At 35.4% G+C, this 19,497-nt stretch overlaps 2 protein-coding genes across 2 annotated transcripts in view; one reads left to right on the top strand and one right to left on the bottom strand.

The window, feature by feature from the left end:
• Positions 1 to 5,172, bottom strand: part of LOC121390370 (putative N-acetylated-alpha-linked acidic dipeptidase) — a 206,672-nt gene extending 201,500 nt beyond the window's left edge. The window contains exon 1 of the mRNA XM_041522167.1: positions 5,110 to 5,172. The gene's annotated coding sequence lies outside the window, so the exon portion shown is untranslated. The remainder of the gene's footprint in view (positions 1 to 5,109) is intronic.
• Positions 5,173 to 5,433: 261 nt separating this feature from the next.
• On the top strand, positions 5,434 to 15,049 carry LOC121390415 (YEATS domain-containing protein 4-like). Its single transcript, XM_041522221.1, has 7 exons — positions 5,434 to 5,546; positions 8,238 to 8,357; positions 9,821 to 9,887; positions 10,987 to 11,081; positions 12,078 to 12,170; positions 12,871 to 12,958; positions 14,118 to 15,049. Exons 1-7 carry the CDS (start codon positions 5,505 to 5,507, stop codon positions 14,303 to 14,305), a joined length of 693 nt encoding a protein of 230 aa, XP_041378155.1. The 5' UTR covers positions 5,434 to 5,504; the 3' UTR covers positions 14,306 to 15,049.
• The last annotated feature ends 4,448 nt before the right edge of the window (positions 15,050 to 19,497 follow it).

The following is a 19,497-nucleotide window of genomic DNA, read 5'->3' as shown; positions in this document are numbered from 1 at the left end:
CCTTAAAAAGCAAGGTCTGATTTATTCTGTAACCACCGGTTCTATTGACAGAATATGATGACAGATAAAGCAAAGCTATATCCGTATGATAGCAGGATATGACTTTCGACGTCAAATGAGTGACGTCACATGGATAGTTACATTACAAAATCGTTCATTTGACCTCTAGGTCATCGTACAATGTGGCTGAAATAATAGCTTCCCCCCTTAATTTTTATGGTCTGCAGGATAAAGATAATAACTAGTTAATGATGTCAGATATCTGCTTTATCCTGTGAAGGTAAGAATTTCTCATTCGGCAGAGCTTCACAGAATTTCCCATTCTTACCACCACAGGATAAAGCAGATCTATATCCAACATCATTAACTAGTTATTGTCTATGTATGCAAAGCTCAAAGATAACAAACTGTCACCCACGCCATTTTTTGGGTTAAATTTTCCTCAATAAAACAGCCATTGTGAGCCTGCCTATGGTAGTTTTTTTTAATATGACATAAAGGTTATTTTGTTGCATGTATACTGGCAGACAATGTACACCAGGTATATTCATTATGCTGTCGTTGAGGAGTTTTAACGATGGCAGTAATTTTTATCCAAATTCATAAAAGTGCCGTCAGTGATGATCCCAGCCTATGACAATTTATATCAATGCACTGTGAATGATGGTACATATAAATGCAGGTATATTAGTGTATTTACATAGTTAAATATAAAATGTACCACTGATGTCCCAAAATGCGTTCACCTAACGACAAAAACATGAATACGATATTTACGGAAATACTATTCTACATTTTTCAGCTACGATACGTGAAACAAAATAGATTGCAATCAGTTAACGTAAAAAATCAACAATGTGGACGTAAAACAAATCCATTCTAGTAAATAAAAGTGAAACACCCTCCGGTAAACAGGAAAGAGTGTGACGTTTCTAACTGCGTTCAGGCACATGCATTTGCTAACAGTATCGTACCACGCATGTGCGGTTCATCATTTTCCATTTTTAAGGCAACTACAAGAAAACATTTATGTTTCTTAACTATGCACAGTTGACGAACACTTAGTTTAAAAAAAATTTAAAAGGAAAAATTCAATTTGTCAAACGTTCTGGTCCGGTCCGTGTTTTATCAATACACATCGCTAACACTTGATGTCAATACTGACAGGGTTTCTGCCAGAGGGTAAAACAGGTATGGCCCCATACCCAAATTTGTCTGCAGATTTATTATTTTGTTTGCTAAACTTTTGACAAAATTAATGACTTTTATCATTACTGTATGCTTTTCTTAACCCTAATGCTAAACCTAACCCATTTTCTTTCTGGGGGAGGCCCCCATACTCCCTTTTGACTGTGGTTGCATTCAGTTCCATAGTGCCATACCCAAACATTTCTTTCTGGTAGAAACACTGACTGATAGGCATTACGTTTATAGCAGTGAATAGTTTGTAAAATATAATTTTTTGTTAATGAATTGATTCTTAATTAACACAATTTATATACTAGTACTCAAAGTTATTTACAATTGTAATGAATGGATTATGAATACTATTCACTACAATAGATGCACAAAAATGTAGCATACCTTTTGCAGATTGAATATAATAATTGAAAACAAATTCTAACAACAGGGGTCTTAAAAATCGTAAACATTAAATGCTTTGACCGTGTTGATCTGGCACGTGTGAGTTCATGTGACACGCACCGAATGTTAATTCATCTTTCTCCATTTTAAGTCAATTTCTACGAGTCATGTGGACCCGATATTGGTAATTTTAAGGAATAAACCAAAACTACTTAGTAAAATTAATGGTTTTAGGGGTTTGTAAAGTTTTGTAGTTAGATAATGTTCCTGAACTGTGAAGATAAACCTCATAAATGAGCAACATGCCGATGACAAGAAATTGGATGTTGATTGCGCGAACTATGCACGAGAAAACAGTGATCGGAATTGGAAGCATAACGCAGTTAGTGACGTTGATAATACAATTGGGATTTAGCTCATTTGGTAGAGTGCTCACCTGAGGTGTTTCGGTCAATAGATCAAAGCCCCTCGATGGACCCAAGATTTGATTGTCTTTTTCCCCCTGTCCCAACCAATGGCTTGTTGCTAATGGAAAAAATATAGCAAGTTTCTTCTCTGGGTCACAGCAAAAATAATGTTTGACATCCAATTAGTGGTAATTAATACATCACTGTACTCAAGTGGTGTCATTTAACAAAACATACTTTAACAATGACATGGAGCAACAGGCACATATGCATGTAGCTCACCCCGGAGAAGCATTGCAAATTATACTATAAGACTGATCCATAAATCTAAAATATGATTTCAATTGTTGGAAAGTCAGTACACAAATATCATCAAAAGACTGAGTAGTCATGAATCCATATATTGGGGATTTATTCATTTTAAATTAACTGCAGTGTGAACCATTAACTATTATGAATGTTATCAAATATCAACAAAAAACAAAGAAAGTTATCATCACAATTGCTCCCCGAACTTATATTTTTACGATATTACTGGTTTCTTTTTCATTTATTTTCATGTTTATATCCAATTAAGGTTCAAGCACACTGTCCTGGGCACACACACTTTAACTATCTGGGCTGTCAGTCCAGGACAGTTGGTTAGTTGTTAATTGTTAGTGGTTAGTGAGATAAGAGGGTGTAGTGATCTTACACCTACCCATCGAGTCGTTAAAACTCGCTCTGGGTGGGAGCCGGTATCGTGCTGCGAACCCTGTATCTACCCGTCTGTAGTCCGATAGCTTAACCACTGCACCACCGAGGCCGGTCCTTTATGTCAAACAAAACTGCAGAGAGGGATTACCATAACTGCTCCCCTAACTTAGATTATGGGGAGCTATTTTACAATATTACCATATAAATGCACATGCTAAGGGGAGCTAAAAATTATTCTTCTTGAACTAGTTTCAGAAGAATGATGAGGAACATACGACAGCAAGTTTAAATGGCAAGGTATGGACAAGGTATTTACAATGTATGAATTCTATATTTGTTACACATGGGGCATATCCATCAATTCATACAGATGAATTTTAGATAATGTTTAGTAACATTTACTGCTTGACATTACTGGTAAAAAAAAAATATAATAATAAAAATTAAAATGGTTAAAACAATTAAAAACAACAAACAAAAAACCAGTAAAATAAAGTGAAAAACACTAAAATTTGTACAAATGAATTTCCCAAATCCAGAAACAGAATAACCAAAACTGGAAACAGACAATGATCACTACATAAGTCCATAAACAGTGGCATTGTTCACAAGGTATAAATAGGGGAATAATAAATATTAAACAGGTCATCATTTTTCAATATGCTGGTCTCTTATTCATCAGCATTACATTTTTTAAATTTTGTCAGGCCCATAAAGATCTGGTTCATGGTACTGCAGTTACATCAAACATTCTGTTTATGCTGTCCTTGGGCCACATTGTTTTGGCAAAGAAATCACACACTAACATTTGAAAACAGCAATAAAGTTCAGGGCTAGCTCTGGGTGAGCAAAACTTTTTGCCTAATTATTTTTAAAAAATACAAAACCCAGTTATTTTCCAACAAAACATCAATTATTACTTGCGATTGGCAGAGCTAGCCCTGTAATAAAGACATGGTTATTACTTACAGTTTTGACTTGCAATAATTACAAGTATGATCCCAGATTGTAGGAAAACACATCTAAGTATTTTGTGAATAAACATAGTTTCCATCCTCTCTCTTTCTCTCTCTCTCTATCTTTGTCTGTCTCTCTCTCTCTCTCTCTCTCTCTCACTCCTAACTGTACCTCCTTCAGAACATTTTGTCTTTTGATTTGGGTTACTATACAGTAGAACTCCATACCCTCAAGAAACATCCCTAGGGCTGGGGGTAACCCTGATATCTTCTGTAAGTCTCTAAAGAAAATGATTTTTTTAATTTAGGAGGGACATGTCCTTGTTTCATGCTAATATTTTTTATACCTTCAGAGATTTAAAGCAATGGCAACAATAAAAATTCATTACACTGGATTATTGACTATTGTGCTCCGTTCTAGAGCTGGGAGGTATTGAAATTTCAGGTTCGGTGTCGGTATCAGTATTTGGAGGGGGGGGGGGGGTGGTGATTTACCTCAGTATCGGTACAGTATTCGGTATTGATACAATACCTATACTGAGCGGTATTTTTGGTATACTCTCGACTTTAAATGCATGCATGAGTTACCTCTCACCAGCTAATTTCATCTAAACAAAATTAAATTCCATACACAAGGCCCTCATGATCATCTCTCTCTTTTTTCAGCCATTTTGTGTTCGTTAGATATATTATTAGTACTTTACTAAATGGCGTAAAACATTTTTCAATATCAAAATCTGGGTATTTTGAGATTTGCTCAGTACGGTAAATCGGTATTGACATGATACTGATCCAAATGGTACAGATGGCATACAGCCAAGCTTTACTCCATTCCACTAAAACATGGATCAATACTCAAGCATTTTGAAGAATTCAGCAACATATTTACAATGATTGTATGTGGAATAATTATTTAACACATATCATAATCAGTACAAAATGGTAAGTTTGCATGTTATGCATGTCGATGTTGTAAAGTGTAAATGCAATGTGGCCAACATAACCATATTAGACTTAGGTGCAGGTTTTTACAACAGGCATAAATCTGACCTCACAACAGTGGCGTAGAAAGGTGCCAAAAAGAGGGGGGGAGCCACACTTTTATATTTACACACTTTTACACTATTATAAAGCAAAATATCTGAAAAAGTGGGGGGGGGGGGGCACATGCCCCCTTGCTCCCCTTCCCCGCTTCTTACGCCAGTGTTACAATATTAACCATTAGAAAACTGTTTGACGAAAAATACATTTATCAGTATATCAGTCGATACTAAATCCATCATATGAAGTTTTAGCCGACATAATGAATGATTTATCATTTAGTAAAGTTCTTCAGGAACTCTTTGGACTAATTGACGTTATCGTTTGCGCAATCAGCTGAAGGACATGCATTAGATTCGTAAAAACAGGAGATCTGCAAATACCAAAGCAACTACTACTAGTGCATGGCTGTCACTAATTGTTACCTGCACTTTGCAAAGTTGCATAACTTCAATCAACAGGTATGACAACCAATATTCGTCTCTTTGTTACGCAAATGTACTAGTCTATTCAAAGCTTGGTTATTGCAATTTGGCATACAATGAATTATACGAAATAATCAACTACTTTAAATATTAAAAATATTACATGATATCAGAATCAGAACAGTTTAACTAACACTGTATTTTAGTAAAATTAGTTAAGTACAGTGTTGTTAAATTGGTTAAATAACTCAGTAAATATGTTCGTGGAAAAATTTGTTCGTTTCGTTGGTATTTTAGAAATTAACTATTTTAAGGGGAGATAACTCTATTTAGAATTTTCGTACAAATGTGACAACAATGAAAATTATTTTACTTTAGTTGTGGTTTTAGTTAGAATGGCAGCAGAATTTGGATCAGATCCTGGTAGCAGAATCAAAGTATGTAGATGGAATACAGCCAGTAAAAATAGTCGCGTTTTAGGTGAATTATTTATATCAGCAAAGTAAACTTAAGTGCATAGTATTAGTTGATAGTTCATCAACTTCATGCTCATGACAGTCAACACACTGACAAGTGTGCCCCCCCCCCCCCCCACCTTCCCCCACCTTCCCCGTATCAGTATGTAAGTTGTGATCCATCGACAGGGATTCCTTTTCGATGAACCGTTCTAAGTTATGTACCAAATTACCTCATAAAAACTGTATTCTTTTAATATTTTGGACTTGATCATACAAGACATTCAGAATTCAATAGCACGAAATGCTGGTCAACTAGCCCCAAAAACAATTCTCCCCACTGTTTGGTCAACTCGCCCCACTGTCTGTAAATAATTGTGACGAAATTAAAAATGGACGTCTACAACTTTGGTGTCATTTTATTTGTTAATATTACATACGTTAAGTCAGTACTTTTCTTCACGTGCACGACAAGTTGCTTCCCTCTGCTTAGCAAATTTATTTGTTACGGTTGTCGTTGAAGATTTATTTTGTTAATAATAATGCAAGTAACTTCAATCAGGATTTTGCAAGTACAGTAGGTTATACATTTTTGGTTTGTTATTCCATTTGTTGCACTATTTTGGTTGAGCAACACTTGAAACATGGTGCCACAAGTTTTGAATACAGGCTATATATAGGGTATGTAGGGATCCGGACGTAGTAAGAACCACACTTACAACGTCCCTCCAGACTAAATATTACATTGAAAGTCCACTATCACGACCACTTATTAAATGGTTTTATATTGGGGAGATCCTAATATCGATTTTAAAAATAATAATCTATTACAATGAACTGTCAAGCCTATTTTATCGATATTTGTGAATTTGTCCCTTATTTTCTTAAACAGTGTTTCAGCTAGAAAGAAATATTTGGGTATGGCGCTATGGAATTGAATGCAACCACAGTCAACAGTGGGTATGGGGGGACCTCCTCCAGAAAGAAAATGGGTTAAGAAAATCATACAGTAATGACAAAGAGTCATTAATTTGGTCAAAATGTTAACTTAAAAAAAAAAAAAAATATGGGTATGGCGCCATACCCGTTTTACCCTCTGGTAGAAACCCTGTTAAAGAAATGATCAGGCAAGACTTTTGGACTCTTAAGTGGTGTGCATATTAAACACTATTTAATGCATATTATTGCTTAAAATATTGGTATATTTATTAATAAAACAGTAATGATATGTGTTGACTAAACAGTGTGGGGCAAGTTGACCAACTACTGGGGTGAGTTGGTAGGGGGCAAGTTGGTTTTGGGGCGAGTTGGTTTTGGGGCGAGTTGACCTATGCCCAATAGCACCACAAATGCTCCATGCATAATACCGACCCTGTTTGAGCTGCTGGTGCTCTCTTGCACCTGCCAGCATGGGCGGACCCCCCTTCCACCTACCCCAAACCTTTTCCTGTCCTGAATGGAGGAGCTGGCATAAGTCAACACCCACACCCATGACAGCTTGCACTGAATGTGCATGTTAAGCCCTTTGACCTGACCTGACCTGACCTGACCTTACCTCACAGAGCTCACCCTGTCCATAGCCAAATTCGCCCATTGCTAATTTTTATATGAAGTGGCTACAACATTTAGTCTTTGGCTAATAAAATATTCCTTAAATTAACCACATTTTTAAGTAAAATCATTTTCAGGAAGATACTATTCTATATTTGAAAACTGGCTGAACCAAAATTTGTTCAAGTGTGACACTGTGAGTCTTGCATCCATCTGTCGAAAATAAATACATTTAAGCGCCGTCATTGTTGTGAACAGCATTACTTTTTATTTGGACAATTCACTGGTTATACAAATATAATTCACATAAAACAATCTGATACCTATGGAAAAAACATTCCAATCTGATTAAAATTAGCTCTGCTGGTCTCAATAGTAGATCTAACAGCATTGCACGGACTCCCATGTCCAGGTGACATTAATAAATAACAATTTTAATATCGACCAATTACACTTCGCCTTTTATAGCGTTATTTTGGGAGCATACAAATTCTAAAAATATCGGGCGAAACTATTTATGCAATAGTGAACTTGTTGGTCTATTTCAACATTGAAAAAACGGGGAAACGTGCAGTAATAAACTGGATTGTATACTAGTATAAACAGATTTTATGGCTATACCATCACGTTTTTTGTTTTTTTGTTTTTTTTGTCTTGAAACAAATTTTATATAAAATTTCGTATTGAAATTAGTTTCCGGCATACTTTGTAATTCATCCAAATTATTTCGTATACCCTCGGCATAATCCCAAATGTTTTCAAATTCTTTTCAAATCACTGGCATGATTTTGCAAGTGAGGTTTTGATTGGTCGAATGAAAGGTCAGCTAGACATGAGCTCCAATGGGCTGCTGTTAAATCCACATGTAATAGTGGAGCTAATTTTAATTAGATTGAAAACATTCAAAACAACTTCTGTTTACCTAAGATTTTGAAATTCTGTCTGCTGAAGAATTAAGTAATCAATACATTATATATATTTAATGACTATAAAGATGAAATGGTGGCACCATGATTACCTGTCATGGACCTTGATTATAAAGTTCTACATTTCTATATATTCTTTCTTTGATGTTCCATGTGTACCGTTATTATTAAATCTTGTGAATATTTATACATTCAGGGTTTAACCATTGTGAAGCCAATTATTTATGGAAATGTGGCCAGGTACTTTGGTAAGAAGAGAGAGGAGGATGGACACACTCACCAGTGGACAGTTTATTTGAAGCCATACAAGAATGAGGTAACACCAGGGCTGCTAGAATTTTTACTGACATCGTGGTTAGGCCATCGGTCTACAGGCTGGTAGGTACTGGGTTCGGATCCCAGTCGAGGCATGGGATTTTTAATCCAGATATCGACTCCAAACCCTGAGTGAGTGTTCCGCAAGGCTCAGTGGGTAGGTGTAAACCACTTGCACCGACCAGTGATCCATAACTGGTTCAACAAAGGCCATGGTTTGTGCTATCCTGCCTGTGGGAAGCGCAAATAAAAGATCCCTTGCTGCCTGTCATAAAAGAGTAGCCTATATGGTGACAGCGGGTTTCCATTAAAAAACAGTGTCAGAATGACCATATGTTTGATGTCCAATAGCCGATGATAAGATAAAAAATCTATGTACTCTAGTGGCGTCATTAAATAAAACAAACTTTACTTTCCTTCTTCTTTTTGTCTACAATTTTTATAAAATCCACTAGCCATGGGATCAGTGATTTTTTAAAATTTACTAGCCGCCATTAAAAATTCACTAGCACAACTTTACGTATTGGGGAATGGAGAATTACGAGGATATTCCCCTACTTAAAATACACCACTGAGTAATAATTTTATGAGAATATATGTTAGTATGGAAATTAACACCAGTGATTTTGGTGGGTTAATTAAGTAGGGTTTCATCACTCCATTACTGAAAAATAATGGAGTGTTGAAACAATACTGTGACTACGCAGGTGTATTTTAATTTAACTTAATACAGTTAAAATAAATAATACTAAAACTCGGATATATGTCACCTAAAGAGAGAGATATAGCTTAAAAACACTAACATTGGGGGGTTGGGGTGGTGGGGGGGGGGGTGGAGGCAGAATATTCATATTTACAAAATAGACTTTTAAATAAGATTATTTGGAGAACGAAGTTTAGTTCTCGAGTTTCCTCACACGTGCTCACCTTTCGGTAACCAGAACATCCGTTCTCAACTTATTTCAATGCCTGGATATTCATTTCTGTAGGTCAAGTGCTTTACCAAGCAATTTTTTTACCTCTGGATAAAACTTATTGCTGTCTGTTGAGGGTGATAATTTTAGTTTTTATAGATTTGCTGTAACAGTATTTGCTTTCTATTTTTCCAGGATATGATGTCGTATGTAAAGAAGTATTTGCTTTCTCGTATGTAAAGAAGTATTTGCTTTCTGTTTTTCCAGGATATGATCTCGTATGTAAAGAAGTATTTGCTTTCTGTTTTTCCAGGGTATGACCTCGTATGTAAAGAAGTATTTGCTTTCTGTTTTTCCAGGGTATGACGTCGTATGTAAAGAAGTATTTGCTTTCTGTTTTTCCAGGATATGACGTCGTATGTAAAGAAGTATTTGCTTTCTATTTTTCTAGGATATGACGTCATATGTAAAGAAGTATTTGCTTTCTATTTTCTATTTTTCCAGGATATGACCTCGTATGTAAAGAAGTATTTGCTTTTTATTTTTCTAGGATATGACCTCGTATGTAAAGAAGGTTCAGTTTAAACTTCATGAGAGTTACCCGAATGCAAACAGAGGTGAGATACTTGTAAATGCATTTTATAATATTGATGTTTGGGGGGTGTTTTTTGGTATTGTTGTTGTTTTGCAAGTAAAATACTAATTGGACCTTAAAAGTATGTAAGTGAAAATGAAATAGGAAGACTGAGTGTCAAATACTTGCTTAGGATGTGATGGCTGTCCAATGTTTGTTTGTTTGTTTTGTTTAACAACACCACTGGAGCACATTGATTAATTGATTCATCGGCTATTGGATGTAAAACATTTGGTAATTCTGACTCGTAGTCAACAGAGGAAACCTGCTACATTTTTTATAATGCAGCAAGGGATCTTTTATATGCACTTCCTACAGACAGGATAGCACATACCACTGCCTTTAATATACCAGTCGTGGTGCACTGGCTGGGACAGGAAATAGCCCAATGGGCCCCCTGACGGGGATCGATCCCAAACTGACCGTGCATGAAGCGAGTGCTTTACCACTGGGCTACATCACGCCCCTCTGTCCAGTATAAACAATTTAGATAACTACTCATGGATTGGTAATAATTAGTTTTGAATTCAGCTTAAACTACTTTTTTAAAATGTGTTTCTGGATGAAGGGAGACTTGTACTCATGTACGTGTATGTTCATGATGATTTTTGTTTGTTTTGTGTAACGACTCCACTATATTTGAGTCTAAACTCTAAAATAAATTTTAGCGTGGACCCAGAACCTTATTTGAACAAATTGATTGTTTGTTTTTTGTTTTGTTTTCATTCCAACCAGTATACTACAACTGGTCAAAGACCGTGGTATGTGCTTTCCTGTTTGTGGGAAAGTTCAAAGTACATATAAAAGATCGCTTGCTACATTAGAAAAAATTTAGCGGTTTTTCTTTGATGACTACATGTCAGAATTACCAAATATTTGACATCCAATAGCTGATTATTAATAAATCAGTGTGCTCTAGTGGTGACATTAAATAAAAAAAATAAAAAAATTCTCTTTCAAATTTTGTACATGTTACAGGTACCTGCCAATGATCAGAATATTGTTATCAGCCTATCAACATCTGTTTTGTTATTTTTTCTTCTTATACAGTTGTGTGTCATTCATTAAATATTTATTTTCAGTCATCGTGAAGCCACCTTACGAAGTCACTGAAACTGGCTGGGGAGAGTTCGAAGTTGTGATTAAGATTTTTTTTAATGACCCCAACGAAAGACCAGTGAGTTTCTTCTTTTAGTTTACTTGTTATAAATCTTTGGTTCTGACAAAGTTTAAAAAACAGTTTAATCCAAGTCACAATAACGATTAATGCTTTGATAAACTTGTGGGAATTCATTATCACTGGATATTGTCAACAGCATCTTAATACATCTCATTGCAAGTTTTAAACTCTTGTTTTTTACTTTTGGATAACACTGTATCATCTCTAGTAGGGTCTCCACGAGTACTCGGGCATGGGTCGAGTCTAGCAAGACTCCAGTACCCGTTCAAGGTGGATTACAATAATCACAAGGCACGGAACCGAAAAAAGTGTTTCCTGTGAAGTTTGAAATACTATGGCCTGTGCTGTCCTGTCTGTGGGGAAAGAGCATATAAAAGATCCCTTGCTGCTGATGGAAAAATGTAGCATCCAGTAGCTGATGAATAATTAATCAATATGCTGTAGTGCTGCCATGAACAAAACAAACTTTAAACTTTATTCCAGTCTAGGGGTGGGATGTAGCCCAAGCATTCACTTGATGCACGGTCGGTCTAGGATCGATCCCCGTCGGTGGAACCCATTGGGCTATTTCTCGTTCCAGCCAGTGCTCCACAACTGGTGTAACAAAGGCCGTGGTATGTAGTATCCTGTCTGTGGGATCATGCATATAAAAGATCCCTTGCTGCTAATCGGAAAGAGTAGCCCATGAAGTGGCAACAGAGGGTTTCCTCTCTCAATATATGTGAGGTCCTTAACCATATGTCTGATGCCATATAACCGTAAATAAAATGTGTTGAGTGCGTCGTTAAATAAAACATTTCCTTATTCCATTCTGAAATCATGTGCTGGGGTGTTTTTAAACAGTCGTCTCCGTTATAAACTGTGCCCTTTGACCTTTACTTTCAGGTGACGATATATCATCTCTTGAAGTTATTCCAGTCTGAAACCATGTGCTGGGGTGTTTTTAAACAGTCGTCTCCGTTATAAACTGTGCCCTTTGACCTTTACTTTCAGGTGACGATATATCATCTCTTGAAGTTATTCCAGTCTGAAACCGACATCATGTTGGGCAAAAAATCTCTTGTCTTGGAATTCTACGATGAATTGGTTCGTTAACTTGTTAATCTTGAATATCTTGTAGACCATTTTTTTAAATAAATTTTTCCACATATTCACAGTTTTAGAGGCAGTTGATCGACAGAATGACGTAACAAAATATTGTCAGTTAAATAAAATTTTAGTTTGTAGGTAGGTGGGTGGTATATAAAATGGTTGCCACCATCTCACCCCAACTTTAGGTATCATGAACTGTGTATTATTTGGATTTTTTATACATCCATTGGTGAGAATACCATGTGTTATTTTTGTGGTTACACATGGTTGTTAACACGTACGTACATGTGTTAACAATTTCAAGACATATGACTGGCTGCTTCTAGGTGATGACCAGGTCACCAATCCAATCAAAAACTACACAATGAAAATTGATTAGACTGTGACGTATAGTTAACCTGACATTCATGTATCTGTGACTCATAAGTCAGCTACAAGTGCAATGGCTGTAAATAACTTTTAGTCGAAAAAGATGTTAAAATTTGCTTAAAACTAGGTTTTTATGGATATGTAAGAAATAGAATAATACATTCATGTCTGTTAGATACCATTTATCTCACAACTCGTTTAAAAATGTATTTAATGAGCATGTATTATTCTCTGTGTAAACATTGATTGTTTCTGTCACCCCTTTTTTTTTTTTTTTTTTTATTTTTATTAATTAATTTTTTTTTTTTTTTTTTTTTTTTTTCAGGTTTTTCAAGACCCAACTCCCATGACGCAGCACATGTTGACAAATGTGCGACAGATTTCCATCGGAGCGTACAAGCATGACGTCGACTGTAAGTAAACATGGTTCACTCTCAGGGTTATCTTTAATGGTCCACAGGGCTTCTAGAATTTTTATAAAATCCACTAGCCATGGGATCAGTGCTTTTTAATATTTACTAGACATGTTTAAAAATGCACTGGCCCTATGTTACTTAAAAGTTAATGCAATTTTTCTAATAGTAATAATATCACTTAATGAGGAAGATAGAACTTAAAAACACTGAGACTGGGGGATGGAGGTGGGGGCAGGATATTCATATTTACAAAATATACATAAATGCAACATTTTACAACTTTTTTTCAGTAGCCATCGGGGATGGAAATATTAGTTATTTACTAGCCCACCATTAAATATCACAAGCCATGGGAGTGGGGCTACCATAGAAGGTCTGATAATGGAACACAACAGACTGAAATTAAAGTTGTACAATTTTCATATTATATGTAGACTGAACTGGAAATTAAAAAAACAATTCAGTTGAAGAGAAAAAAGATAAGATCCTCAACAACAACATGTCTGTTAAGAGCAAGATCTGGGTCCATGCTTGTAAAGTCCAGACTCAATCTCTAATGACGTAACACACAGACAATTTGTATGGCGTTGCCACGACGTTGACGTCTCGGACTCTATTATAAGTTTTATAAGCACGAGGCTTGGTACGAAATCTCCGAGCTCAATGAAAGATTGAATTGGATTTTAAATTTTTTTTGTGTTTAATTAAAGACAAGAACAAAACTAAATGTGATAATTGAACAAGTTTCACATTGTATGCATATAGATTTGATTTGTTTTTTCCCCAGTTCAGACAAGGAAACTTTGAATGTGGTAACTGAACAATTTCCTAATTTTACGCGACTGAATAGGAATTTTATATTTTTGTCATTAGTTGAGGAGAAGAAATTTTTTTTAATGAGATGACTGATAAATTTTCGCATTATAATTTATATGCAGACTGAATTGATTTTGATTTTTTTCAGTTGAGAAAAAAAGAACTTGAATGTGATAACTGAACAATTTTCACATTATATGCAGACTGAATTAGAATTTATTTCAATTTTGTTTGTTTTTTCAGTTGTTGAGAAGAAGAAAGAAAAGACAATTTTGAATGTGATAACTGATTGAATTTATTTCAAATTTTTAGTATTTTTTATTGTTAAAAAATTTTTCAGTTGAGGAGAAGAAGGAGAAGACCCTGCACAACATCATGTCGGCGAAGAGCAAGATCCGCTACGAGATCTCGGAGCTCAACGAGAGACTGAAGCAGAGCAAGGAGCTGATCAATAAACTCAAGGACGACATCGTCAAGAAGGAGAAGGACGACAAACCCAGCATCAAGATAGAACCCATTTTCGCGTAACCGTGGTAACACAGGAACAATGGTGCAGTGTAATGATAGAACCCATTTTCGCATAACCGCAGTAACACAGGAACAATGGTGAAGTGTAAGGATAGAACCAATTTTCACGTAACCGCAGGAACAATGGTGAAGTGTAAGGATAGAACCCATTTTCGCGTAACCATGGTAACACAGGAACAATGGTGAAGTGTAAGGATAGAACCCATTTTCGCTTAACCGTGGTAATGCAGGAACAACAAGCATAAAAAATAGAACCCATTTTCGAGTAACCGTAGCAACGCAGGATGCAGCATAAAAATATAACTGATTTTCGCATAACCATGGCAATGCAGGAACAGCGGTGAAGCGTGGAAATATTTTTGCATAACCGTAGTAATGCAGGAATTGTGAAGCATAAAAATAGATCTGATTTGCATGTAACCATGGTAATGCAGGAACAGTGAAGCATTAAGATAAAACCAATTTTCACGTAACAGTGGAATGACAGCATTGGAAATTGTAGCATCACTGATGGTTGTAAGAACATCAGAAAAAACAAAATAAAAGAGGATGAAAAAAGGAGTATTAAAATGGAACCTGTATCTGCAAAACCGTGGTAACACAGTAATTTCACCGGCGTCATGGTTAAGCCATTGGCTATATAAGGCTGGCAGGTACAGGGTTCGCTGCCCGGTACCGGCTCCCACCCAGAGCGAGTTTTAACGACTCAGTGGGTAGGTGTAAGGGCACTACACCCTCTTCTCTCTCACTAACCACTAACAACTAACCCACTGTCCTCGACAGATAGCCCAGGTAGTTGAGGTGTGTGCTCAGGACAACGTGCTTGAAAGTTAATTGGATATAAGCACCACAATATGTTGAAATGAAATGAAATGTGGATTTGTTAAGCAACCCCTGCAACTGCCGACGGCAATATGCAATCTTTAATTTTGTCATTCTCCATGGAACATTTTTGCTTCAACTATATTCTTTTTTTTTTCTTTCTCAACAACATATTTTTTTTTGCTGTGGATATTTTCTTAATTGTAGGGTTGTTAAGTGATATGGAACATGTAAATAATGTAAAGCATGTTACCCATGTGGAATGTTGTGTGGAACTTGTTTATGTTGAATATGTCAACATAGAACATGTTAATAATCTTGAATGTTATTGTGGAACTTGTTTATGTTGAATATGTCAACATAGAACATGATAATAATCTTGAATGTTATTGTGTAACTTGTTTATTGTGAATGTCAACATAGAACATGTTAATAATCTTGAATGTTAATGTTGAACATGTTTATGTTGAATATGTCAACATAGAACATGTTAATGTGGAGCATGTTAATGTTGAATATGCTAGCATAGAACATGTTAATAATATTGAATGTTAAGGTGGGACATGTTTGTTGAATATGTTAATACAGAACATGTTAATAATGTTGAATGTTAAGATGGATCATGTTAATACCATAGAACATAACTACGTAGAACATGTTGACTGGGAATATGCATGGTTTTATCATTTCATATTCCATAAACTTATGTATGGTGGACATGAAAAGAATTGATTTTGATATACAGTTCAAAGTAATTGCATTTCAAGGTTTCACATATATTTCATCATAAATCAGTTTTGTTTGGAAGGTTGAAAATACATTCGTCAGCCTGTTAGCATACTTGCCTAACTAATATTAGTGTTTTTGAGGAAAATGGGGGGGAAATATTTTTATACAAACAGAAATGAATTTGTTAAAACAAAATTGAAACATAACAAATAAAATAAAATTTGTTCTTGTTCAAATAATCTTAAGTTTAAAGCATTCATTTCTGTTTGTATAAAAATAAAGTTTTTTTCTCCTTTTTCTCTCAAAATGTCTAAAAGTGAGTTAGGCAATTATTCCATGAGGCTGATGATTCTGCTTCATTAATTTGTCATTAACTATTTCATCCATATGAAATGATCATGAATCACTTGTTTGGAAGAATGGATGTACTGTTTGTTAAATGAATTTTTTTTTATTAACCTATTCACATACTCAGCTATGATAAATGACGAATAAATCAATATTTTAAAAAATTTCAGCAATCTTGTTATTTATCAAGAACATGTTTGGATGTTGTAAGGTACTAAATTGTAGTCGCCTACAGGTCCAACCGGAGAGGACTATAGGTTTCATCTCCATCCGTCTGTCCGTCCATTTGTTTGGCAATGCTTTGATATTTGATATTTTGTGTATAACGTTATCATGTTCAGTTTCAGATCAAGTTTGACTTTCATGGTGATTTACCCATTTTTGACAGAGTTATGGCCCTTGAACTTAAGAGATATTAAAATTTGTTTTCCAAACTTTTTTTTTTAAATGCCTCAAGATATTGATCTGAAATATATATATGTGTATAGCTTTATCATGTTATGTTACAGATCCAGTTTAACTTTCTTAGCAATTTACCCATTTTTCACAGAGTCATGGCCCTTGGCCCAGTAGAGGATGTATTGTTTTAGCAGTACATTCAGAAGAAAGGAAATGTTTTATTTAATGACACACTCAACACATTTTATTTACAGTTATATGGCGTCGGACATATGGTTAAGGACCACACAGATATTAAGGGAGGAAACCCGCTGTCGCCACTTCATGGCCTACTCTTTTCGATTAGCAGCAAGGGATCTTTTATATGCAATATTCCATAGACATGATAGCACATACCATGGCCTTTGATGAACCAGTCGTGGTGCACTGGCTGGAGCGAGAAATAGCCCACTGATGGGGATCGATCCCAAACAGACCGTGCATCAAGCGAGCACTTTACCACTGGGCTACATCGGAAAGCTTGTTCATAATTGTGACAAGCTCGTTGAATTAACATCACATCGTTAAAGAGACAAAAAGCAATCTTGTCAACTGTCGTCCTCACATTTTTACAGAACTTTACTTCTCAAGTCATGGGGCAGGAAGAGCCCAGTGGTAAAGTGCTTGCTTGACGCATATTCAATTTGTGGTCGATCCCCATCAGTGGACCCCATTGGGATATTTCACCACGACTGGTATATCAAAGGCCGTGATATCGTATGTGTTATCCTGTTTATGGGAGGGTGCATATAAAAGATTTCTTGCTACTAATGAAAAAAAATGTAGCGGGTTTCCTCACAGACTATGTCACAATTACCAAATGTCTGACATTCACTAGCCGATGATTAATAAATCAATGTGCTCCACGTCTCATCCAAACTAGGATTAAAACACCGGTTCCTGGTACAGGATAATTAAAGTTTGTTTTTGTTTCACGACGCCACTAGAGCACATTGATTAATTAATCATCAGCTATTGGATGTCAAACATTTCGTAATCCGACATATAATCTTATGAAACTCGCTATATATTTTTTTCCGTTAGTAGTAAGAGACCTTTTATATGCACCATCCCACACACAGAACAGCACATACCACGGCCTTCGGTATACCAGTTGTAGTGCACTGGCTGGAACAAGAAATAGCCCAGTGGGCCCACTGATGGGAATCGATCCTAGACCGACCACGCATCAGGCAATCACTTTACCACTGGGCTACATTCCCCCCCCCCGACTAGGATTAAAACGCCTGTCTCTGGTACAGGCTAATTAAAACAAACACTTAACATAAAAATACATCATTTTAATATCTTTGATTTACAATATTACAGCAAGACATTTAGGAATGTAAAACAATCAAACATGTTATAATTTGGTGTATACAATACATGTTATAATTCAGTGTATATAATACATGTTATAATTTGGTGTATAATACATGTTATAATTCAGTGTATACAATACATGTTATAATTTGGTGTATAATACTTGTTATAAGTCAGTGAAAAAAATCATGTAAATAATTATAAACGAGTATACATGTAAAGGCCTAATTAATGTTATACAACAAAATTGAGCACTTGTGTATATAATACTTAATAGTTAATTTATCTGTCCAATATTGAGGTTTTTCATTGTAGACTAATCTGAAATATTTAGAGGGTTTTGTTTTTGTTGTGAGTTTGTTTTTTGTTTTTTTAATATTAATGAATTTAGAATAGATCATCCATTTAATTTTCTTTCCTGGATGTGCCATTCTTTGATTTAGTTAGCCTGCAATTTCTGCATGGTGTTAAAGAGCAATATAAGCCACTGTTGACAATGTCCACTGAAGAGAAAATGCACTAGTTTATGAAAGGTCTCACTTAACAGTTTACTTCCCGCTCAGACGGTATAAATCTTAAGGGTCTAGATTCAATCTCTAATGACATCACATGCATACAAATTTGTATGGCGTTGCCATGGCATTAGGGTCTCAGACTTTCTTTGAGTCTTGAGTCTAGACTGAAAGTTTTATAAGCACCACCTGTAAGAACAGATACTACAGCCAGATAGAATGAATGAATGGATGCATGTTTAAAAACACTCCAGCATAAAATAAAATAGAGATTGGTCATACAGCAAAAAACTGAGGCATAAATGTTCACAGTTTTGGAGTGAAAATACATAAAATCATAGATAATATATCTTTACATTGGTATATATGTTGTTAGTGCCAACAAGAACCCCATCTATTAGCAATCTTCATCTGACGTTGGGCAACAGCAGATGGCACAGATCTGTGGCGTGAGACCTAAGCTGTGTTCATTCTTTTTGTTATAGGATGGAGATTTGAGATTACAGCTTTAAAGTGGCAGACCCCAGTTTGTAAATATTGCAGCATATGTTTCACTATTGGAAGACATTTTGATAATTGAAATCAGACATTACTAAGATGTTATTGTCTATAATTATTATCAATTTCTGTACATCCGAAGTGTTCTTGGTCATCCTGGTGTTTCTAATACTGTTTTGTACCATGAAATGCCTTTTTCATATTTTTAAAAACACACATACATGTACGTCTGAGAAGTTAAGGGAATGAATGAATGAATGAATGTTTAACGACACCCCAGCATGAAAAATACATCAGCTATTGGGTGTCATAACAGTTATGGAGACTAGTTCTTGTCTATTTTTAAAGTTATTTCCTCATTCCCATGTTGCAACCTCTTGTTTCATTCTATTGTAACTTTTTTTCTTGAAGATTTTTATTTTCATTTTTGGTCACATTTTCACACAGTATATATATTTTTTTATACATACATACACAGATCAAAATTAATATAATATAAAATAAAACAACAAACCTCTTGCC

This window comes from Gigantopelta aegis, chromosome 15 (genome assembly GCF_016097555.1).
Source record: "Gigantopelta aegis isolate Gae_Host chromosome 15, Gae_host_genome, whole genome shotgun sequence".
NCBI classification, from domain to species: domain Eukaryota; kingdom Metazoa; phylum Mollusca; class Gastropoda; order Neomphalida; family Peltospiridae; genus Gigantopelta; species Gigantopelta aegis.
Note: the sequence above shows the minus strand (reverse complement) of the source record. Positions and strands in the feature narration are given on the sequence as shown.

Excerpts from the sequence above, each read along its gene's own strand:
- LOC121390415 (XM_041522221.1), top strand. The coding sequence starts at position 5,505 with ATGGCAGCAGAATTTGGATCAGATCCTGGTAGCAGAATCAAA. Across the intron at positions 9,888-10,986 it reads TTACCCGAATGCAAACAGAG|TCATCGTGAAGCCACCTTAC; the intron begins GTGAGATACTTG and ends ATTTATTTTCAG. Across the intron at positions 12,171-12,870 it reads TGGAATTCTACGATGAATTG|GTTTTTCAAGACCCAACTCC; the intron begins GTTCGTTAACTT and ends TTTTTTTTTCAG.